We start from the raw sequence: 19,365 nt of genomic DNA, 5'->3' as shown, positions 1-19,365 counted from the left end.
TCCTTTAAGAAATGTATCACATTATTCGAATTATTCGATTCGTAAAAAAAATGACATAATATTGGATATTTATAAAAAGAAATTATCTTAATTTTTCAGTTTAGAGGAAGTGGGCAAGGTGGTTGCATCTTTGACACGGGAAGTCTGTTCACTCTAATCGATTCCAACTCAGTTGGAGTGAATACATTCGAGAGAGTGATGGTCTTTGTGAGCACTAATCAATCTTAAGGGTACGTTTGGTTCACAGAATGTAAGATTAGTGGGAATGTAAGATTACCAGAGAATAAGATTACTAGAAATATTGTATTTTGTGTTTTGGTTGGTTTAACAGAAATGTAAGATTATCGTGTTTGGTTAAAAGAATAAAAGATTATTGAAATGTATATTTGACCAAATTATCCTTATTATATATTTATTTTTAACGAGTTTAAAAATATTTATATATTTTCTTTAAAAATTTAAATTCATAAAATTTATATTTTTTTACAAAATTGAAAATATAAAAAAGTTTAATCTAAGGGTAAAATTTATTTTAACCCCTAAACTTTATATAAAATTTTAATTATAGATTTTTTTATAAATCTAAAATAGTTTAAGGATAAATTTGTAATTTAACCTTCGTATAATTTTTATTATTCAATGACATAATACGGATATTTTTGAAGAAATTTTTTTTAAGGGCATTTTAATCCAAAACGTCGGTAATCCAACAATAACTACGAAAATGGAGGTAATGACATTCCCGATAATATACCCCAAAAAATCCACTATTGATAATATAAGATTATCGGGAATGACATTCCCGACCAACCAAACGGGGGAATGTAGATTCTATTCCTATGAGAATCTCACATTCCCTAACCAAACACACCTTAAGGGTTCGTTTAGATCAAGGATTTAAACATTCCCAGTAGAAATATTTTTTTCTTAATTAAGATACCCATGTTTGGATGGGTAAGATTCTCGATTGAGGGTAATATCTCATTATCAACAGTGATTTTTTTTGTGTTCATTCCTGAGAATGTTATTTATATATGTATATTAGGTATTTTTTATTCCCGTGCTTAAGTGCTAAAATACCCTTCTTTTCTCCGTACTTGCCTCTGTGATATCTTCTTCTCCCCAAGCGCGAAAAATTCCTAGTTTTCCCAGTTTAAGCAAAACGAATGATAGTGGCAAAGGTGAAAACAATCCCTTCGTGATGATCATTGATCCTTTACGTTTTCCTCCATATCTCTAAAAAAACAGACACCCTTTTGCTTGTAACAGAGGAAAATCCTTCTTTGTCCATGTCGCAAAACTAGACCCATCTTGTTTCATGAAAATGGTGGAGCCATTTTTGCCGGTCGGGAGGTTTCAGTTGCAGAGAAAAAGAAAGGAGCTTAAGAGATGGGGCGTGGCGTTCTTCTCTTCACACCGGAATCTCTTTACTGTCTTTTGGATCGTGGCTTTCTGTTCGGTTTTTTGGTGGCAACGGAATATTGATGTCAACCTGGGGTTTTTCTTGTGGGGGAAACCGTTTTTCGGTCGGCCCCTGCCGAGATGCAGGCATTCGCGTTTAATTTGATCGATTTCGGTGGTGTAGGTGATGGGGTGACGGTGAATACAGTGGCGTTCGAAACACCGTGTCGGTGATCTCGAAGCTTGGGTAGAGAGGTAGTGGGCAGCTCAATGTGCCGCCTGGGAAGTGGCTTACGGCTCCGTTTAATCTCACTAGTCATATGGCTTTGTTCCTAGCTGAGGATGCTGAGATTCTTGGTATCCAGGTTTGACCTTTAGGAAATTTTCCTTTTTGTTGAATTCATGAACTCTTAAGTAAGTTTAAATTTCTACATTTTCGGTTGTTATTGGCTGTGAATGGTGATGTTGGGGTTTTATGATTAATGTAAACATGTATGATGATCATATAATCAAGGGAATTCATAGTCATTGTACCAACTTCTAACTTCCAAATTTCGTCGTTGAAGTTAGCCGAGCTCATGGATCGATAAGTGTGTTCAAATTTCGCAATGATATTGAATGATTATTCAAGACAATGATTGAGTTTTCGAACTTGTAGTTTAACATTGTTAGTTGTCATAGGCTGTGATTAGTAGGGGGTCTTATTTAGTTAGTGTAAACATGTATGACTGTCATATATCGGGAGAAATCGTAGTGATTTCACCAATTTCCATCTTCCAAATTATGTTAGTATAATGATATGTTAGTTTATGTTCTAGTCATTTGGTAACTTCTCGTCGATGAAGTTAGTTGAGCTCATGGGTCTTACAAGTAACTGGTTATAGCACCCATCCAAGAAAAAGTTATAGCATCCATCCAAGAAAAATAGACAGAAATAAACATATTGCATGTGCGAGACTGGGAGAATTGTGGCTGACTAGTGCTTGGTTGCGGATGGTGACTGCTGAGGTAGATGATAACTCCCTGGGGGTAACTGTGTCCGTGTAGTGCTTGGTGCAGGTTGCGGCAGCTAATGAGGTTGGCTATACCCTGATGGAGGAAAGTACGGATAATGATGATCAAAACCGAATTGACTATGGCTGGCACCATCTACCGCACAACCCACTGGATGGAAAGGCTCATGTGCACTATGTCTTGGAGCATAGTCTGTTTTAGATGGTTTGTATGAAGTTCCCACCAAGTGAATGAAAATTACAAGGTAAATGCTTAAATACCAAAACAAAATTTTCATAATCCAAGAACAAGGACATTGACATTAGATAGATCATCATTGCACATGTATATAAACTTCCATTTCTCAACATTAACCTACCAATTAAGTAACTACCCTACATTAGGTTTACTAGCTAGACTGATATCATTTCATACTTCCATTAAAGAGAAGTTTAATGTCATGATGTAATGTGAACAAAAAGGCATCTCCTGATATTGAGTTTCAATTAAAAAGAAGTCGAAACTTTCTAGATATCAATAAACCCCAAAACCTACTATATATACATATGGTGGAACTTGTAATCACTTGTATATCTGCTTGAACATTAATATAGGCCTTTCAAACAAAATATCAAATGCCACTGGCACGTACTTGTTTATCTTTTCATCCAATACTAGCATTGGCAAGTATCAAGATCTTTGATAACATATCAGTTTTGCACCATTTTCACTTGGTACAATGATTAAATCAGGTCACAAGGTACATCACAAAGTAAATTGTTTATATATTGTTTTTCTGGCTTTTACTTTTGACATCTCTTATCTGAATTTGTTGGATGTTTGGGTTTTTGTTAATTTTCTTTTTAAATAAACTGTTTTTCTGGCTTTTACTTTTGACATCTCTTATCTGAATTTGTTGGATGTTTGGGCTTTTGTTAATTTTCTTTTTAATTGTTAGTCATAATTTGTGCTTGGGATTTGAATGAATTCAAACTTATTAAGTTGCTATTTAAAGTGGTTTACAATTTGCATTAGTTTGTTCATTTCAAAAGCTTGTTTTGGAAGTATTACCTTTCCTTAATTTCAAGGTAACAAAGAATCGTGAGCCAAAATGAGGATTATGATAAAAGGAGGCGTATGGAAGAACACGGAGGATAAGATATTGAAGGCGGCGATTATGAAATATGGGAAGAACCAATGGGCTCGAATTTCTTCTTTGCTTGTTCGTAAATCTGCTAAGCAATGTAAAGCTCGCTGGTATAAGTGGCTCGATCCCTCCATTAAAAAGGTAAATTTATCTTTTCTTTTCCTTGTAAGGAAAATTTTAATGTTTGTTCACCTGGATTTGTTTCGAATTGGAGCTTTACACTTAAAGATCGAATCAATTTTGGGTATTTAAGCTTTTCAGTGTTTCGATTTATGAGTTGAAATTTTCCATAGACACTATTATTATTAGGTTTTCTTCGGTTAGAAAAGTTAAGTTTAGTTTAGATTGCTCTTTGATTTGATGCCTTTGGTCAGAGTAGCTAAGCTTGGTTAAAAGAAATGTTCTTGTTGCTCCTTGTTTCTTGCTTTGTGCTTGCTCGAATGTCTGCTATGCAAACAGAAGCTAATGGTAAATAAACAAATATTTGTTTGACTAAAAGTACAAAATACTACAAACGTGGAGTAATGTGCATTGGTTTATAATTGTATCATATAAAAATAAATTCACAAATTTCAATTCTTATTGTTCATTTGCTTGTGTCAAATAAGCTTTTTACTTTTGAGAGCGTAAAATGAGTTAGTGAAAGTAAGAATTGAGGGTGGTCTAGTTGTAGGGAATTGCAGCCTTTTGTTACTCAAATGGCAACTCTGCAAGTAGTTTTCTTGCTGAGAATATGTTATTGTTTTTCTGTTGAATTATTAAGTTTAATTGAATTGTTTCTACTTGATTCATTTTGATGAAGAAAACTAGTAATAATTATCAAGTTTCAAGTGATCATTTGTGTTTTTGTGATGTATGTAGACCGAATGGACTAGAGAAGAGGATGAGAAGCTGCTTCGTCTTGCTAAGCTCATGCCAATGCAATGGAGGACGATTGCCCCAATTGTTGGCCGAACACCTTCTCAATGTCTTGAACGTTTCGAGAAACTCCTTGATGAACATCGCAAATTAGGTGAATGAGAAGCAGGCTGGCCATCACGACACATAGCACACCTGCAAAGGAATCAGTATGAAAGTGATGGGCATCTTGCCAAAGCTATATATTTCATAAATTTCTTTTTCTCACTAATGTTCACATTCTGCAGCTGTGAACTATTTTAATAAATGAACCACCCTCACCTTTTCAACCTTGAAACGAAAAAAAACCTCCAGTAGTGCCATTACCATTAGCAGTTAATTGATGTTGCTTCTTTGAGCAACATGATGATTCCTTCAAAAGAGGAAAGGAAGAGAAATTATTTTCATCATCGTATCAAAAAACTTCACATCTTAAAATACACCCACAATCTAAAACTGATATTTAGATCACTTTTTGATGCTGGTAAGTCTTGGATTCACTCGAAAGAATAATCATATTGTAATCATGACATGGTAATGAACAAACAAGAAAAGAAATAAAGCTACAATATGATTTTTAGTGTTATATTTTCTTATTTGAATTATGTTTTTGTAATATAAATTCATAAGATAAATAATAATGATAAAGTATGCAGAATTAAGTATAAATAGAAAAGTTAAATAAATAAATTATTGTATATAGAAGATATAATAAATATTATATCTTAGATAACAAAAATAATTTACATCTTTTTATTATTATGAATATCTATGATAAATTATTGTATATGGAAGAATGTAAACCTTGTCGATTGAAAAATACAAAAAACCTCCCAGTAAATGAGTCACGTATAAACCGAAGCTAGTTTCCATAATGTAAACATTTAGTTAAAATGTTGATGTAAAATTTTAATATATTTTTACATAAATTATATAAAATTTAATATTAATTAAAATTAAATAATATGATATATTTAAATACTCAAGTAATATATTATTAACATATAGAATTTTTATATAAATAATTTTTATTTAAATATTTAGAATTTTACTTGTTAAAAAATATAGATCAATGACAATTTAGTAAAATATACATTCCAGTAATTTTTTATTCCTTCAACCAAACATTGTAATCTTACATTCCTGCCAAACCAATCAAACACAGTAATGTAACATTCCCAGTAATCCTATTCCCAGGTAATCTTTTATTCTCATTGGTAATCTTATATTCCGTAAACCAAACGCACCCTAACGATATGCGAAAATCACTCACAATAGTAGAGAAAAGCATGCCTCAAAATCATATAAAAACGTGTCACAAAGATATAGATTTTTATTCAAAATTAAAAAAATAAAATAAATAAATAAAACAAAGGACATAATATGAAAAAAAAACTAATAATCATTGACGGTCAACAACTAACATTAAGATCAGAGATGGATCGAGGGGCAGATGAAGGCAGTCACCCCCTGAAAATTTAAAATTATCATATATTTTAAATTTTTTCCTATATATTTTTTATTCTATTTTCACCCCGAAAATTTTATAAATTCATCCCTCTTAAAATTTTAAAAATTCACGCACCTACCGAAAATCATTTGTACAACATTAGAATAATTTTCCCACAATATCAAACAAAACAAAATTGGAAAGAGAATAGAAAACGTTAGAGGATCTCGACTTCACATGTCTTTGAATTCCTTGGTAACCTTTTTACTTCTTCTATGATACACAACCGCTGTTCCTCACACGGTGCATAAGCATCAACTATTAGCTTCTCCAGAACTCTTGCATGCTTCAGCAAATACTTAACCATTGCAAACATATGTTCGTCTCCCTCAAAGGATGCCATCTCAATCTCCTCCAGCTTAAATAACAAACACGAAGGCACTTCTGTAGGTACTACCCTGAATCCTTCTTTGGGAACACCCTAAACTCTCACACACAAAACAAAACAAAACAAAACAAAACAAAACAAAACAAAAAGAAGGGCTGCTGTATTAATTTGTATCATACATTTAAATACGAGACAGTATTTCGAGAATCTTTCATACCAGATCCAGTGTAAGCTTCTTAAGATTTGGTACATGACACAAAAACTCCACAATCCACGCTCCCTTCCAATCTCCATCAGGATTAAAAAATTCCAGTTCAACAAGGTTGTGAAATGCAAGCCCCGGTTCTATATAGCTTCCAAAAAGCTGTACAACAACACTTGAACTATTATATTGATGGTAAAAGAAAACACTTCGGTATTCACGACGATGACTAAAATATAAGTTCACTAACCGTTTCGGCATTATTGATGAACAAAGATAGATCTTGCACGTTGCAAATTGCTTGAAAAAGATGAGTTGCACCACGTACACGACCCACACTGGATGTTGCACTTGCACCCACATTAAATGGATAGATGGAAATATAAGCTTTTTCTAGAGAACACATGTTGCTAAAAGTATAGCCTTCAGCTGTTAGCTCAGAGCACCGTAAATAGACGAGACTCGGAGTGTTAATCTCAACCACATAATTGAAATCTCCTGCACTTCCGACTACCATCTCTAGAAAAGTTAAAGACAGACTCTTGAGTGAAACATTATGAATACTAAGCACAGTTGTGTTATAAAAATCACATAGATCAAGCGCCAAATCTTCAAGGACATGGCAACTGGAAATTAACCTAAAAATTGAAGAACCATCTACAAATACGAGTTTTGTAAGATGTAGTGTCTTCAGATTTGGTAAACAGGCATTACTTGGAACCTTTATTTCACCATCTATGTTCAATTTCAATGTCTAGTGATTGGCTAGTAAATAGAAGAGTCGGGAATACGGGACAGTTTGTAGAATATGTAACGATTTCCTTAACACCACGCCACAGTGCAGCAGATATACAACCATAAAGGCGTAAACAATCATCTTCCCGTGAAGTAGGATCATGCAGCCTAAAGCATTCTAAACTCACCTGATTCGGGAAAAACAGTAATCTATCAACAAAGCTCCAGAAACTGTTAAGATTTCTGCGAGGCAAATCACGTAAGCAACTATCAAAATCAAGGGTAGACATTGAAGGGAAGAGATATCTCCATCTGTGTGAAAGAATAGATGTTCGAACTGCATCTTTAGTGGGAAGGAAGGACATGATGTGACAAAGAATAGAATCGGGCAAAGTACTGATCCTATCTAAGTCACCCACAGATTTCACTTGCTTGGCCATGGACCATGAACTAAGAAAAAGGCAATTCCAAGAACTAATTTAATCTGTTCCACCAATACAAGTCTTTCAGAATTACCCTATATTTCAGTTTCTAAATCCACTAATATACCTGAAACCTTACCTTTCTTCAGGCAACAGCGGTTTATGTTCTTACCTGCCCATTTCTTCTAGTGTTTTGCTGCCTTACTACCAGACGCCACATGCGTCGCCTCAGCACTCAGCAGTCAGACGAGCCATCTCCCTCCTTATAAGCGTCAAGCCCTCTCTTATCTCGGTATTCGGGTCTAATTCTTTTGTTCAAATCAGTGGATTTTTGGCCCAAAACAATTTGGGTTTTAATTTTGTATTAATTATATCCTGCTAATTTGTCTGAAGAATAATGTATTTAAACTTTAGGTTTATTATTATTATATAAACCCAAAATATTTTATATTATTATATTCCATTCCATGTCAAATTAATATAATAATAAAAAAATTACTTTAATTATAATCCACATTAAATTTAAATTCAATATAGTACGTACGTTCTCAGGGAGTTGAGTAAAACAAGTCACAATGTTGGTTAGAATTCGATAGACAACGAATATAAAACCATATTAGTCTGTTTAAGATCAAAACCATGGTTTATCCACTCATTTATTTATTTTAGGCACTTAAAATTAATGAATTGAAATCCAATAAACGACAGAGTTGATCAACCACAAACTAAAAATAGCAAAAAGAAAACTAAAAAACTTCATGACACGAATTGAAACACCATAAACTTCACCTTGTCCGAAGCAACCGCAGAGAAACTAGAGGAACAGAATTTTGCTCCACTTTATATCCCTTTCACTTCTCCCGTGTAACCTTTCAATCCCTTAACTTCATAGGGGGTTTCACTCATAATCCTCTCCTCTTTGCTGCGTAATCGCTGCGTGGCATTCCCCCACCCCCACCTACTGTTTGCCTCCCCCTCCACTCATAATTCAGAAGAAGGAAAAAAACCCCACCCCGTTATAAGAAAAAGGTAAAGGAAAAAAAAGGCATGAAATTGCCATGGATGAAACTCATATATCTTGGGTTTCTATTTATCCATTTAAGACTTCAGGTATGTTATGGCGCTACGGATTACGACGACGACTATTCCGATGATGAAGAGAAGCCAGCGTCACCGCCCCCAGCGCAAACGAATTGTAATGGTGTGTTCTTGACCTATGCGTTCGTCGAAAGGATTAAAGAATTACCCCACGTGAAAAACGCTTCGGCTCAATCATGGGCGTTTAAATCCACAGCCACCATAGTGAATACAGGGTTGGAAGAGGTAAAAGGATGGAAGATATTTATTGGGTTCCAACATAGAGAGATATTGGTGTCGGCAAACAATGCCGTCCTCGTCGACGGCGCCGGGGATTTTCCGGCCAATGTTAGTAAGGGAGCAACCTTAGCAGGGTACCCCACCTCGGATCTTCAGACATCGGTTGATACTGCTGCAGATTATACGAAGATGTCGGTTCAGATCGATATGACCGGCACGATGTTCGGAATGAAAGAGAAATCGATTCCTCTGCCGAAGTCGATCAGGATGGTTAACGATGGTTGGAAATGCCCTAAACTTACTAAATATCGTAAGTTTTCTTTTTCCTTTTTCCCCTCTTGTTTGAAATTTGGTTTTGTTTCATGCACGGTATTGCATGGGACATACATGGAACAATTTATGTATTTGCTTGATTTTACAGCTACGTATATGTACTCGTGTTGCAAACAAGACCCAAAATACAAGAAAAGAAAAGTACCAACAAGTACGCAGCAAGGCAATATGGGGACGTAAACTTCGTGTATGATGTTCTTAAATCTTATGAAGGAAGCTACGAGGCTCAAGTAACCATCGACAATGACAATCCCTTAAGTTGCCTTTCTAATTGGAACTTAACTTGGGAATGGATGAGGGGCGAGTTCATCTATAGCATGAGAGGAGCCTACACTTGGAAAATTGATTATTCCGAGTGCATTTTCGGCTTACAGGGCCAATACCTCAGTGGCTTTGATTTCTCCCAAGTGATGAACTGCGAGAAAAAGCCGGTCATCTCCGATTTGCCAACCGATAGAGCCAATGACTCAAAGGTTGGCCTTGTTCCTTTTTGTTGCAGGAATGGTTCACTTTTGTCACCGGCGATGGATAAAAACAAAGCAAGGTCGATATTCCATTTAAGGGTTTACAAAATCCCACCTGATGTATCCAAAACCGTGTTGTACCCACCGCAAAGGTGGAATATAACCACCTTGGTCAGTGCTGAATACATATGTGGCCAACCAGTTCGAGTCGACGCAACCGAATTCCCCGATTCGACGGGGCTCGACGCCAAGACATACGCGGTAGCAAGCTGGCAAGTCGTCTGCAACATGACGAAACCAGTGAAGAAGGAAGCAAAGTGTTGCGTTTCGTACACGGCTTATTACAGCGACGCGGCAGTGCCGTGCAGTACTTGTGCATGTGGATGCTATGATATTAATACCGATAAATGCAACCCCGATGCTAAGGCGATGGCGCTCCCGACAGATGCTCTTTTGGTTCCGGCCGAAAACAGGACTATGAAAATTAAAGCCTATGCATCATTGAAACACAAGGAAATCCCCAAAAGGTTGCCTTGTCCTGATAATTGTGGGGTTAGCATAAACTGGCATATCATTTCGGATCATAAGGGCGGATGGACGGCTCGGATAACTCTGTTTAACTGGGGAGATGCTCCGTTTAAAGATTGGTTCGTCGCTCTTCAATTCAAAAAGGCTTTTCCCGGTTACGACAGTGTATATTCTTTAAATGCAACCAAGTTAAAGTCCCCTAAGAACACCATTTTCATCCAGAGTTTGAAAGGTTCGGAATATTTGGTTGGAGAGGTAAATGGTTCCAGTAGTAGTAAGCCTAGGATTCCCGGGAAACAACAATCAGTGATCGGATTCACCAAGAAGAACATCGAAGGACTCGACGTTAAAAAAGGCGACGGCTTCCCTTCCAAAGTGATCTTCAATGGAGCCGAATGTGCGTTGCCCCGTAGTTTCCCGAACCCCGCAATGCGAAGCTCTCCTGTTTCATCCACGGCTGCCGTCTTCTTGTCTCTCGTTAGTTTCTTGCTGATGATGACAGATCGTTTCCATTGACGATGATGAATATGATCATTGGGTGGTCTTCTTTTTTGCTTTTTCCTTTTGTTTTTCGCTTTGTGGTGTACTTACTTTGGTAAGGATTTACAACTCCAAACATATTGAACGAAATCCATCAATCAAACGATATGAACATATTATAACTAAAAAATTTGATTTGTTGTTTCAGGGAAATCAAATAGTGCATTTGCCGGTGGACTGAACAAAGTTCCTGGACATATAGGAGGGCGGAGAAATCTGATCATTGACAAGGGCGGATGAGAAGATTGTAAAGGAAGAACAAAGAGATTCCATGTTTTATCGAAGATTTAGATGAAAATATTAGGTTCGAAAAATAAATCGGAATTGAAAATTAAACAGCTTGAAGTCCGACCTACTTTTCTGTTTTGTAATATATTACTTTTATATGTATCATGCAGCTGTAAGGATTAAATATATAATATTAAAGTGCGAACCGATAGAATCAAACTTCTTGAGAAGTTTTATCCGTCTCCGTCTCAAAAGAAACCATTTCCCCCCCTTTTTCTTTTTTAGTTGTTTCTGTCTCTGATTCTAATGCTTCATATGGTGAAAATTCATGAATAACTTGAGGAAGAAGGAACCTCGATATAAACCCAAAGCTTAAATACATTTTTCTTCACACAAATTACTAGGATCAATTGTTCTTGGGAAACCATATCCTGTAATGTGAAAGCAAATTCCATTAACGTATACAATATGTAAATATTTTTTCCCGAAGGAAAAATAAATAAATATTCTTGCTTGAGGTGAAGCAAAGCATAAACCCGCAATAAAGCAAGTAATATATATGATTCAAAAGAGTGTTATAGTAAATTATGATTTTATGAAGGATCTTACATACTTATAGCTTATATCTATAATATGGAGAAAGATATATGCTTTGCACCAGAAGGCAAGAAATCCAAAGGAAAAAAGGAGAGAATATGGAAAAGAAACAAAAGCTTCTCTGCCACAGATTGTAAAGTTCCCATGCAAATTGGCCTACAAAAACCCATGTCTTGGCACCCATTGTTGCTAACCCTAAAGTTCAGATTCGATCAGTTTTGGGGCTCAAAAACTATTAGCCCATTGTTTTTCCTCCTCGTTTTGCAATGGCCAACTCGGTTTTTGTATCGGATTATCGAAGAAAAGCCTTCAATGTATTAGGGTTGGGGTTTTGTTTCATGGTGCTGATGACAAAGGGTTATGCAAGAGATTTCTCAGTGAATTGGAGCCTTCACAATGCCGATAGTTACAATCAATGGGCAGAAAAAAACAGGTTTCAGATTGGAGACTCGCTTGGTAACTTCTTTCAACAGGTTTGATTTTAAATCCTGACATTTGTAATTCTTTTTTCGATCTTTAATTTGTTGTGTGTGATATGTCACAGTGTTTACCTACACACCAAACAATGACTCAGTGCTTCATGTGACCGAGGAGGCCTACAAAAACTGCAGTGTGGAATCACCACTCTCCAGCTACAGCGATGGTCACACTGTTTTCTCGTTGAGTCATTCGGGTCCTTACTATTTCATCAGCGGAAACAAAGATAACTGTGAGCAAAATGAGAAGTTGGTGGTGGTTGTTTTAGCCGACAGGAGTAACCGTTCTTCGACCACAAATGGAACGGTCCCTCCTTCTCCTGCGTCTTCTAGTTCAATTGATATAATACCACCTCTGGCACCTTCTACGTTGTCTCCTCCTGCGTCTCCGCCAACCAAAACACCTTCCGTGGAGTCTCCTCCTGTGTCTCCGCCAACCGAAACACCTTCCGCAGAGTCTCCTGCTGCATCCACCAACCGAAACGGCTGAAACTAACCCTACACTAGCACCGAGTGATGAATCTAAACCACCAAATGCAGCATCCGCGGTATTCACGAGTGTTACTGGTTCTATGGGAGCAATATTTGTTGCTTCGACCTTTCTTTTAGCATTCTGAAAGTAAGATTTCAGTCATGAATTGGATTCCTTCCTTTTTTGATGCATTTCTTTGTTTGATTTTCCTCAAAAATCCTGTTTTCCGGGTTCAACTGGGTTTATCTCGATAATTGATTGATAAAAGTGAGCTAGTTTGTAAACACAGAAAAATAATGGATTTTATATTGTGTGGATTCCAATATCTTAGTCTTTTTTTTTTTGGTATGAGCAGTACTCATCTCGGACATATATTTGAATACAATATAGAACACGAATACTTTACAAAAAATCCAAATAAAATAGTTTCCTACTATATGTAAAAGGGTTACATTTAGACTTGTGTTCCCCTCGAAAAATCTTCACTAATTAGAACTCTACAGAATCCTGTCTATCAAAAATGTTTGCCTAGTTCTGTTTTTTTCATCAACCTATTTGTATTATAAAAAATTGAATCCAAAATCCCAGCAATCTGCAATTCACAGAGAAGATTTTACCGATAAGGCAGAAGGTAATTTCTGATACGAAAAAAGAAAAGGCTGTTCGGATGGGATTTTGAATCTTCTGTTATCAAAACCTGAGTAGGAAAAAGGAAGAACAATCCGGTTGAATAAATGGAAAAACAATAATGGAAGGTTGATGTAAGTCTATATAGTTTGAAGACTGACCTGCATCGGAGATGACTCGAAATGAAATTTGCAACAGGTATGTACACACTCTGTGCCAGACTGCTGTGCGCTGTGTACTCGTATTGTTCGATTACTTTGTGGTCGCAAGAAGATTTTCTTGTAACGACCTCTGTTTTGACTACTTGAAGGTAATGCTCTATCTGAAAATGCAATCAAGGTGAAGCAGTTATGACCTTTGAAATGTAAAACAAGCAATTGAAAAAAAGGGTTCACAAGAAATAGCAAACTTACAGTAACATTTGCATCTACGTCGTGGTGATTGATGAATGACCGACCATACAACTTACCATGGCTTCTACCATGATATGGTATTAATCGCTTGACACCACTTAATACCAGAGGTGAAACTGTTTTACCAAAAGAAAGATGGCTTATGACATGAGACATGTTCATTTTAGAAGCATCAAAAGAATGGGCTCCTGAATGAGCGGAGATGATAAGGTTTCCAGTAACCTGCAAAGTGCAACTCAAACTTATACTTTCAGTTGCTCATTTATCTCAAGGTAGACATAAATGATTAGACAAACTAATCATATGCCAAATATGTCCAGCGGTCAGTTTAATTTAATATCATAATTATCACCTTCTTTACCGGCACGTAACCTTCAATTCTGCATCCTCCAGTCAATGGTGCTGGTCTTTTGTAACATTGGATTTATCCTCTAAAGCCAGCTTCTGGTTCTCCTGTGGAATAGAAACAACCAAATCTTTTCTTTTCTTTTTTATAAGAAGAGGCCTCGTTAAAAACCCCCTTCATAACCGTTAAACTACAAGGTATCTTAACGGGCATTGGAAGGAGGAAAAGAGTGCCCAAATTTTATTAATAGAAACATAGAGTACATCCTAAGAAAAAACCCTAGATTACAACCTTACATAGATACCTACGCCTTAACTAGGAATTGAAAACTAATACTCCAAACAAACTCCTAAAACAGAATACAACCACAGCAACCTTTACCCAATTCCTGCCTTAGCTAAAGCATCAGCTTCCCAATTACTGCTTCACTTCACAAACCTTAGCAACGCAATTGAATCCAACACACACTTCTCTACTTCTTTAACCAGATTGCTAAACACAGCAGGGCAGTACTCTGGGATTTTAATCCAATTCACAGCAACCAGAGAATCAGACTCCAAGATAAGACGCCCCTTATCTTTCCACTTCGAAGCTAAAAACAATTTCAACCCCCCTTGAATAGCTTTGAGTTCTGCCGGAACCGGCGGACCAGGTCCTGACGCGACCAAGAAATACTCCAGCTTCTTGCCTTATGTATCCCTAAGCAACCCACCGATACCACTGCACCTCCAATCACAGCCCACTGCCCCATCCACATTAACTTTAAACCAGCCTAAAGGGGGAGGACACCAACCTGTGAATGCTGAAAATTTCTTCAACTTGCCCTTGTGCACATCTGCCAGCGTAAGGTCACCTACCAGAAGATCAAGAGCAACTGGAAAACCAGACTTCTTCGCCAAAAACCAAACAACCACCCTATATCTAACCAGAAAACAAAGATAGGTTAGATCCAACCTTCCATTTTCAAAAACCAATTTATTCCTACATAACCAACCAGACTACATAACTGCTCCTGGAATAAATTTCCAAATCTCAGAATTCGGAACTAAATCAGCCCACACGAAAATGAAATCATTAGGACAATTGGGCAAAGCTGAACAAACGTTCCACATCCTCAGGAATCTCATCCACACCCCCCAAACAAATCTGCCAGATAAAAATAAATGACTAACCGATTCGACATCCGAACCACAAAACGGGCAAAGAGGATCATCGATTCCGCTAAAACCCCACCTAATTAAGGCAGACTTAACTGCCATCTTCTGGTGAAAAATCTGCCATAGAAAAATTTCAACTTTAGGAGGAGCCAAACCAGCCCAGACAAACTCCGACCAAAGCGAATTTGGAACCGATGAGCTTGACACTACTTTAATGCCCGATTTTACCGAATAGACTCCTTCACCATTCCCTCTCCACACACAACAGTCAACTTTAGGAGAAGCAACCAAATCCTTCATTGTCTGGAAGAAACAGACAACTGCATTAGGTCATGTACATACCTTTATCTTATAAGATTTCTATAACTGATAAACTCAAATGGCCAATTCAAAACTAATTTATTCATAACTTAACCAGGGTTTCTGTATCACGATCTCAATAGTAAGATTCATGTTCATGGTCTCCATGGGACTCCCCGAAACACATACAGGTCAGAGAACAAGGTGAATTTGTATTGCACGGATCATAAAGTTCAACAGTACTAAATAGCCTAAAAGAAAGTAATAGGGGTCAAAGGAAAGTGGAAGCTTAACATATTGGAATAATATGATATTGTGAATAACAAGCAACATAAAGAAAGGGCAGAGTGAAGAAGAATGAGGAAAAGTTTAGAAGGGACATCAAGCCATTGATATTATGGGTAGAAAATATGTTAGATTATACTTTCTTTTACCTCACATCGCTGCCTTTACGAAAAATACAAATGGGTGGATACCCTTGAATGTGATGACTGTGTTGAGAAGAAAAGGGAACAAGTAAGTTAAGAAACCAGGGAAGGAAGAAAGAGAGAAAGAGAAAAGATTAAATATGTGGTAACGCTATAAAAGGATGCAACATTTGGGAAGTAATTCTATACAATAAGCAAGAAAGCATATCTTAAATATGTGAAGTGATAAATGCTAATATGTATCTGCAACGTCAAAGAGATCAGACACAACAACATGGTTAAGAGATCAGAATGTACTTTTCAAAAGAAAAAAAGAGATCAGAATGCAACAATACTGTTACTGGTCATGTAATGACATATACTCATTCTCAAACAAGAAAGCATTAATTTACATGTGATCAAACATCAAATAAGGAATTACCTCCCACACAAATCAACTTCTTCAGTGCAATCAACCTCTGCCAAAAGAATACGCCCATCAGTTTCTGGATCATATCTGTAAAAAGCAAGGATGCAAAATTCATTGCCAAATCACGAAAATAATTATAAATTTGTTCCATGGAAGAGAAATGATGTATTCTCAAACCTCTCTTTCATTATCTTGGCAGTTTTCTCCCATGACGGTTTCTGAAACCCAAAAAGAACATGGTGAGGCTACTATAACTCTATAAGTGAAGAAGCCACTCCAAGTACTCAGTGGTAGAAAAGAGCAATTGTACTTGGTCATAACTCATTACAGCTCAAAGCATGTCATTACCTTCAGTTTGACCTAAGAGTTCATATTCATCAGAAGCAAGGGTTTAATTCATTCAAAATGCTATTTTTTTTAGAACATGGAGACAAATATGTGTTTGTTTAGTGGTAGACACAGGGCCTCACAAAGTAAGGCCCTTTTAAAGAAAATATCATATTATACAGCATGTTAGATGTTTTTAAAACGCTCACTTATCCTTAAAACAAGAAAAAGACGAGAGGGTTAGTAAATATAAATGAAGAACATAAAGTCACAAAAGGGATTACTAAAATAGAAGATTTGGAAACTATATCAGTATAATAAGTTATGCATGAGGACTGCTTTACACAGCTGAAGAGCTAAACAAATAATGCTTTCAGCAAGTATCTACAAGACAAAGATTGTGCATGCTAATAGTAGATTACCAGGCGAGTACTCCAATAGCACCAAGGAGCATAAAAATTAACAACAAAAATTGGATACCTGGAAAAGAAATCAAATCAAGTAAATGAGAGGTATCACCAAAATTGAAATTTAGCAAAGAAAGCTCCCTGATGGGTACATAATACACAAAATTAAATGGCTTGAAACTTTGAGTTAATCCACTAACTGATGTGATAATTTCTCAAAGTTAATACCATTTAAAGGTAGGGCACCCTCAACAGTTTCTTCATCAACTTCATCACCATGCTAAATGTAATGAGGAACAGGTCCAGCATGAAACTCAGCCAAAGATAAATCTCGAACAGCATTCAAGGATATTACAGATTTGAAAAGACACAAGCATATTAAACCTATGATAGTTTTGAAGAAAATCCAGAGAAATATGTCCAAATAAATCTAGACTAACAAGTAGCAATTTGGACCCAACATTTTTCTGGGAAAAAATGTACAGAAAGCTCAAAAGCAGCAAAAGCAACCTAAGAACCACAATGCAATGTGATCTTATTGTTCATTTGCTAGTAAAGCGATAATATTGCAACAGAGGTTGGGGATTTATTGCATGGGGGGAGTCTAAAGTTATCTTATTATTCATTTGCTGGTAATGCAACCAAATGAGAACACTGAACGATAACAATGCCACAGAAAAGTAACGCACCTGATGTTGAAATCAATGCGTAAAAGTCTCCATCATAACTATTGTCAACAGCAATAGATTTAGTGGTACTGAGTGTTAAATAATCATTCAGTTCCTGCAAAAGGTATTCAATGGATTACAATGGGTGTAGGTGAAGAAAACAGAGGAATTGTTTTCATTTAAAGGCAAAAGTTGAACTAATAAACTACGAATATATCTGAAAACCATAATCAGAGCAAAGAAAAGGAAATGACAGCAACTAGTACGATAAAAGAATGTTGAATCATAAATGTCGTTTTGGGATGAAAAATCAAAACTAAAAGCCAAGTGCGTCAAAACAGATGGAATTGAAGTTGGAGTAAATAAAAAGGCTGTCAACCATTCCAAATAAAAATATCATAGCAATTGCTGCTATAACGGATAACGATGCCTCTGTCAAATCTCTAGGGATTTTCCTGTACAGAAATAAAAGAAAAGAAAGGAACTCTATCATTATCACATTTACTTAAACAAAGTATATCAGCAGATGGACTTAGACCCGTAAAATGTATACATGTGCTTAAAACTCAATAGAAAAATGAAAAAAAAAAAATCAAAGAACAAAAAATTCAGCTCATTCACCAAAGTAGTAAATAAAGATTAGTTTAGCTCTTTTCTGTAAACTGTTTCGATCCAGTCTTTTGTGCCAATCATCAGAAAATCATGAAAACAAAAAAAGGGCGATGAATGAAAAGAGAAATAAGAGATATGAACCTGTAGAAATCGACGGATTTGATCTTGCTCGAAGAAATCATGGCAGCTGATATTAATAAATCAAAATCAGATTTTTTTAAGAGAAAAAAAATTATGAAAAATAAAGCATAAAAATGGGAATTTAAATCCCAAGAAGAAATCTGGCAACGAAACGTAGAGATGAGCTGAGGCGGGAGGCATTTTAACTACATAACTCTCTCGTGTGTGTATTCTTTATTTCATTTCTTTTTTGTCCGAAAGTTTTCTTATTAATCAAATGGAGTTTTCTTATTAATCAAATGGGTCAAGATCTCCTGTGTGTGAAAGTAGATTTTACAGTGCAGATAAAGCGAGAAATGTCATAAATCTGCCACGTTATACAATGGGGGGGGCAAAGGTGGGTCAAAAATTTTATCTGATTATTTTAATATTTTTAATATATAATAATTATAAGTAAAATGTACTTAAAATTTTATCTAGTCAATTGACAATAAACATTCATATATTTTACAAACATAATTAATAGAATAGACATCTAAAAATAACAAATCGCTCAATATTTTTCATCTAAATGAAACTCTGTCGTTTGAAACCTTGATTCTTGACGTTATCGACTCTAATTCTTGGGGGCCTAATGAGCTTAATTCTATCCCGAGTGCTTGTAACCAAATTAAAACCCAAATTGTTTTGGGCCAAAAATCCACTGATTTGAACAAAAGAATTAGACCCGAATAGTGAGGTAAGAGAGGGCTTGACGCTTATAGGGAGGGAGATGGCTCGTCTGACTGCTGAGTGCTGAGGCGACGCCTGTGGCGTCTGGTAGTAAGGCAGCAAAACACTAGAAGAAATGGGCAGGTAAGAACATAAACCGCTGTTGCCTGAAGAAAGGTAAGGTTTCAGGTATATTAGTGGATTTAGAAACTGAAACATAGGGTAATTCTGAAAGACTTGTATTGGTGGA

The 19,365-nt window shown here is 36.2% G+C and overlaps 3 protein-coding genes and 2 pseudogenes across 6 annotated transcripts; 3 read left to right on the top strand and 2 right to left on the bottom strand.

The window, feature by feature from the left end:
• Positions 1-1,056: 1,056 nt before the first annotated feature.
• On the top strand, positions 1,057-4,826 carry LOC120122259 (cell division cycle 5-like protein). Of its 4 annotated transcripts, XR_005516063.1 has the most exons (4): positions 1,057-1,181; positions 1,270-2,659; positions 3,483-3,682; positions 4,403-4,826. XR_005516063.1 is itself a non-coding variant. In XM_039141436.1 (2 exons), the coding sequence occupies exons 1-2, from the start codon at positions 3,506-3,508 to the stop codon at positions 4,559-4,561; spliced, it is 336 nt and encodes a 111-aa protein (XP_038997367.1). In that variant the 5' UTR covers positions 3,404-3,505; the 3' UTR covers positions 4,562-4,826. The 4 variants fall into 4 exon arrangements, 1 of the variants encoding a protein (XP_038997367.1); XR_005516062.1 differs by having other exon boundaries at positions 1,057-2,659; positions 3,492-3,682; XR_005516061.1 differs by having other exon boundaries at positions 1,057-2,659.
• Positions 4,827-5,989: 1,163 nt separating this feature from the next.
• Positions 5,990-7,653, bottom strand: LOC120120418 (putative F-box/FBD/LRR-repeat protein At5g22670). The gene is made up of 4 exons (XM_039140070.1): positions 7,402-7,653; positions 6,729-7,232; positions 6,494-6,640; positions 5,990-6,369 (listed from the first exon to the last, which is right to left on the bottom strand). The coding sequence occupies exons 1-4, from the start codon at positions 7,651-7,653 to the stop codon at positions 6,106-6,108; spliced, it is 1,167 nt and encodes a 388-aa protein (XP_038996001.1). The 3' UTR covers positions 5,990-6,105.
• Positions 7,654-8,669: 1,016 nt separating this feature from the next.
• On the top strand, positions 8,670-11,068 carry LOC120122214 (annotated as a pseudogene).
• Positions 11,069-11,907: 839 nt separating this feature from the next.
• Positions 11,908-12,857, top strand: LOC120122280 (early nodulin-like protein 3). The gene is made up of 3 exons (XM_039141447.1): positions 11,908-12,098; positions 12,187-12,502; positions 12,576-12,857. The coding sequence occupies exons 1-3, from the start codon at positions 11,909-11,911 to the stop codon at positions 12,733-12,735; spliced, it is 666 nt and encodes a 221-aa protein (XP_038997378.1). The 5' UTR covers position 11,908; the 3' UTR covers positions 12,736-12,857.
• Positions 12,858-13,031: 174 nt separating this feature from the next.
• On the bottom strand, positions 13,032-17,900 carry LOC120120407 (annotated as a pseudogene).
• Between the last annotated feature and the right edge of the window lie 1,465 nt (positions 17,901-19,365).

Source organism: Hibiscus syriacus, unplaced genomic scaffold, assembly GCF_006381635.1.
Source record: "Hibiscus syriacus cultivar Baekdansim isolate YM2019G1 unplaced genomic scaffold, ASM638163v2 tig00001120_pilon, whole genome shotgun sequence".
NCBI lineage: Eukaryota > Viridiplantae > Streptophyta > Magnoliopsida > Malvales > Malvaceae > Hibiscus > Hibiscus syriacus.
The sequence above is the reverse complement of the archived record's forward strand: the minus strand, read 5'-3'. Positions and strand labels throughout refer to the sequence as shown.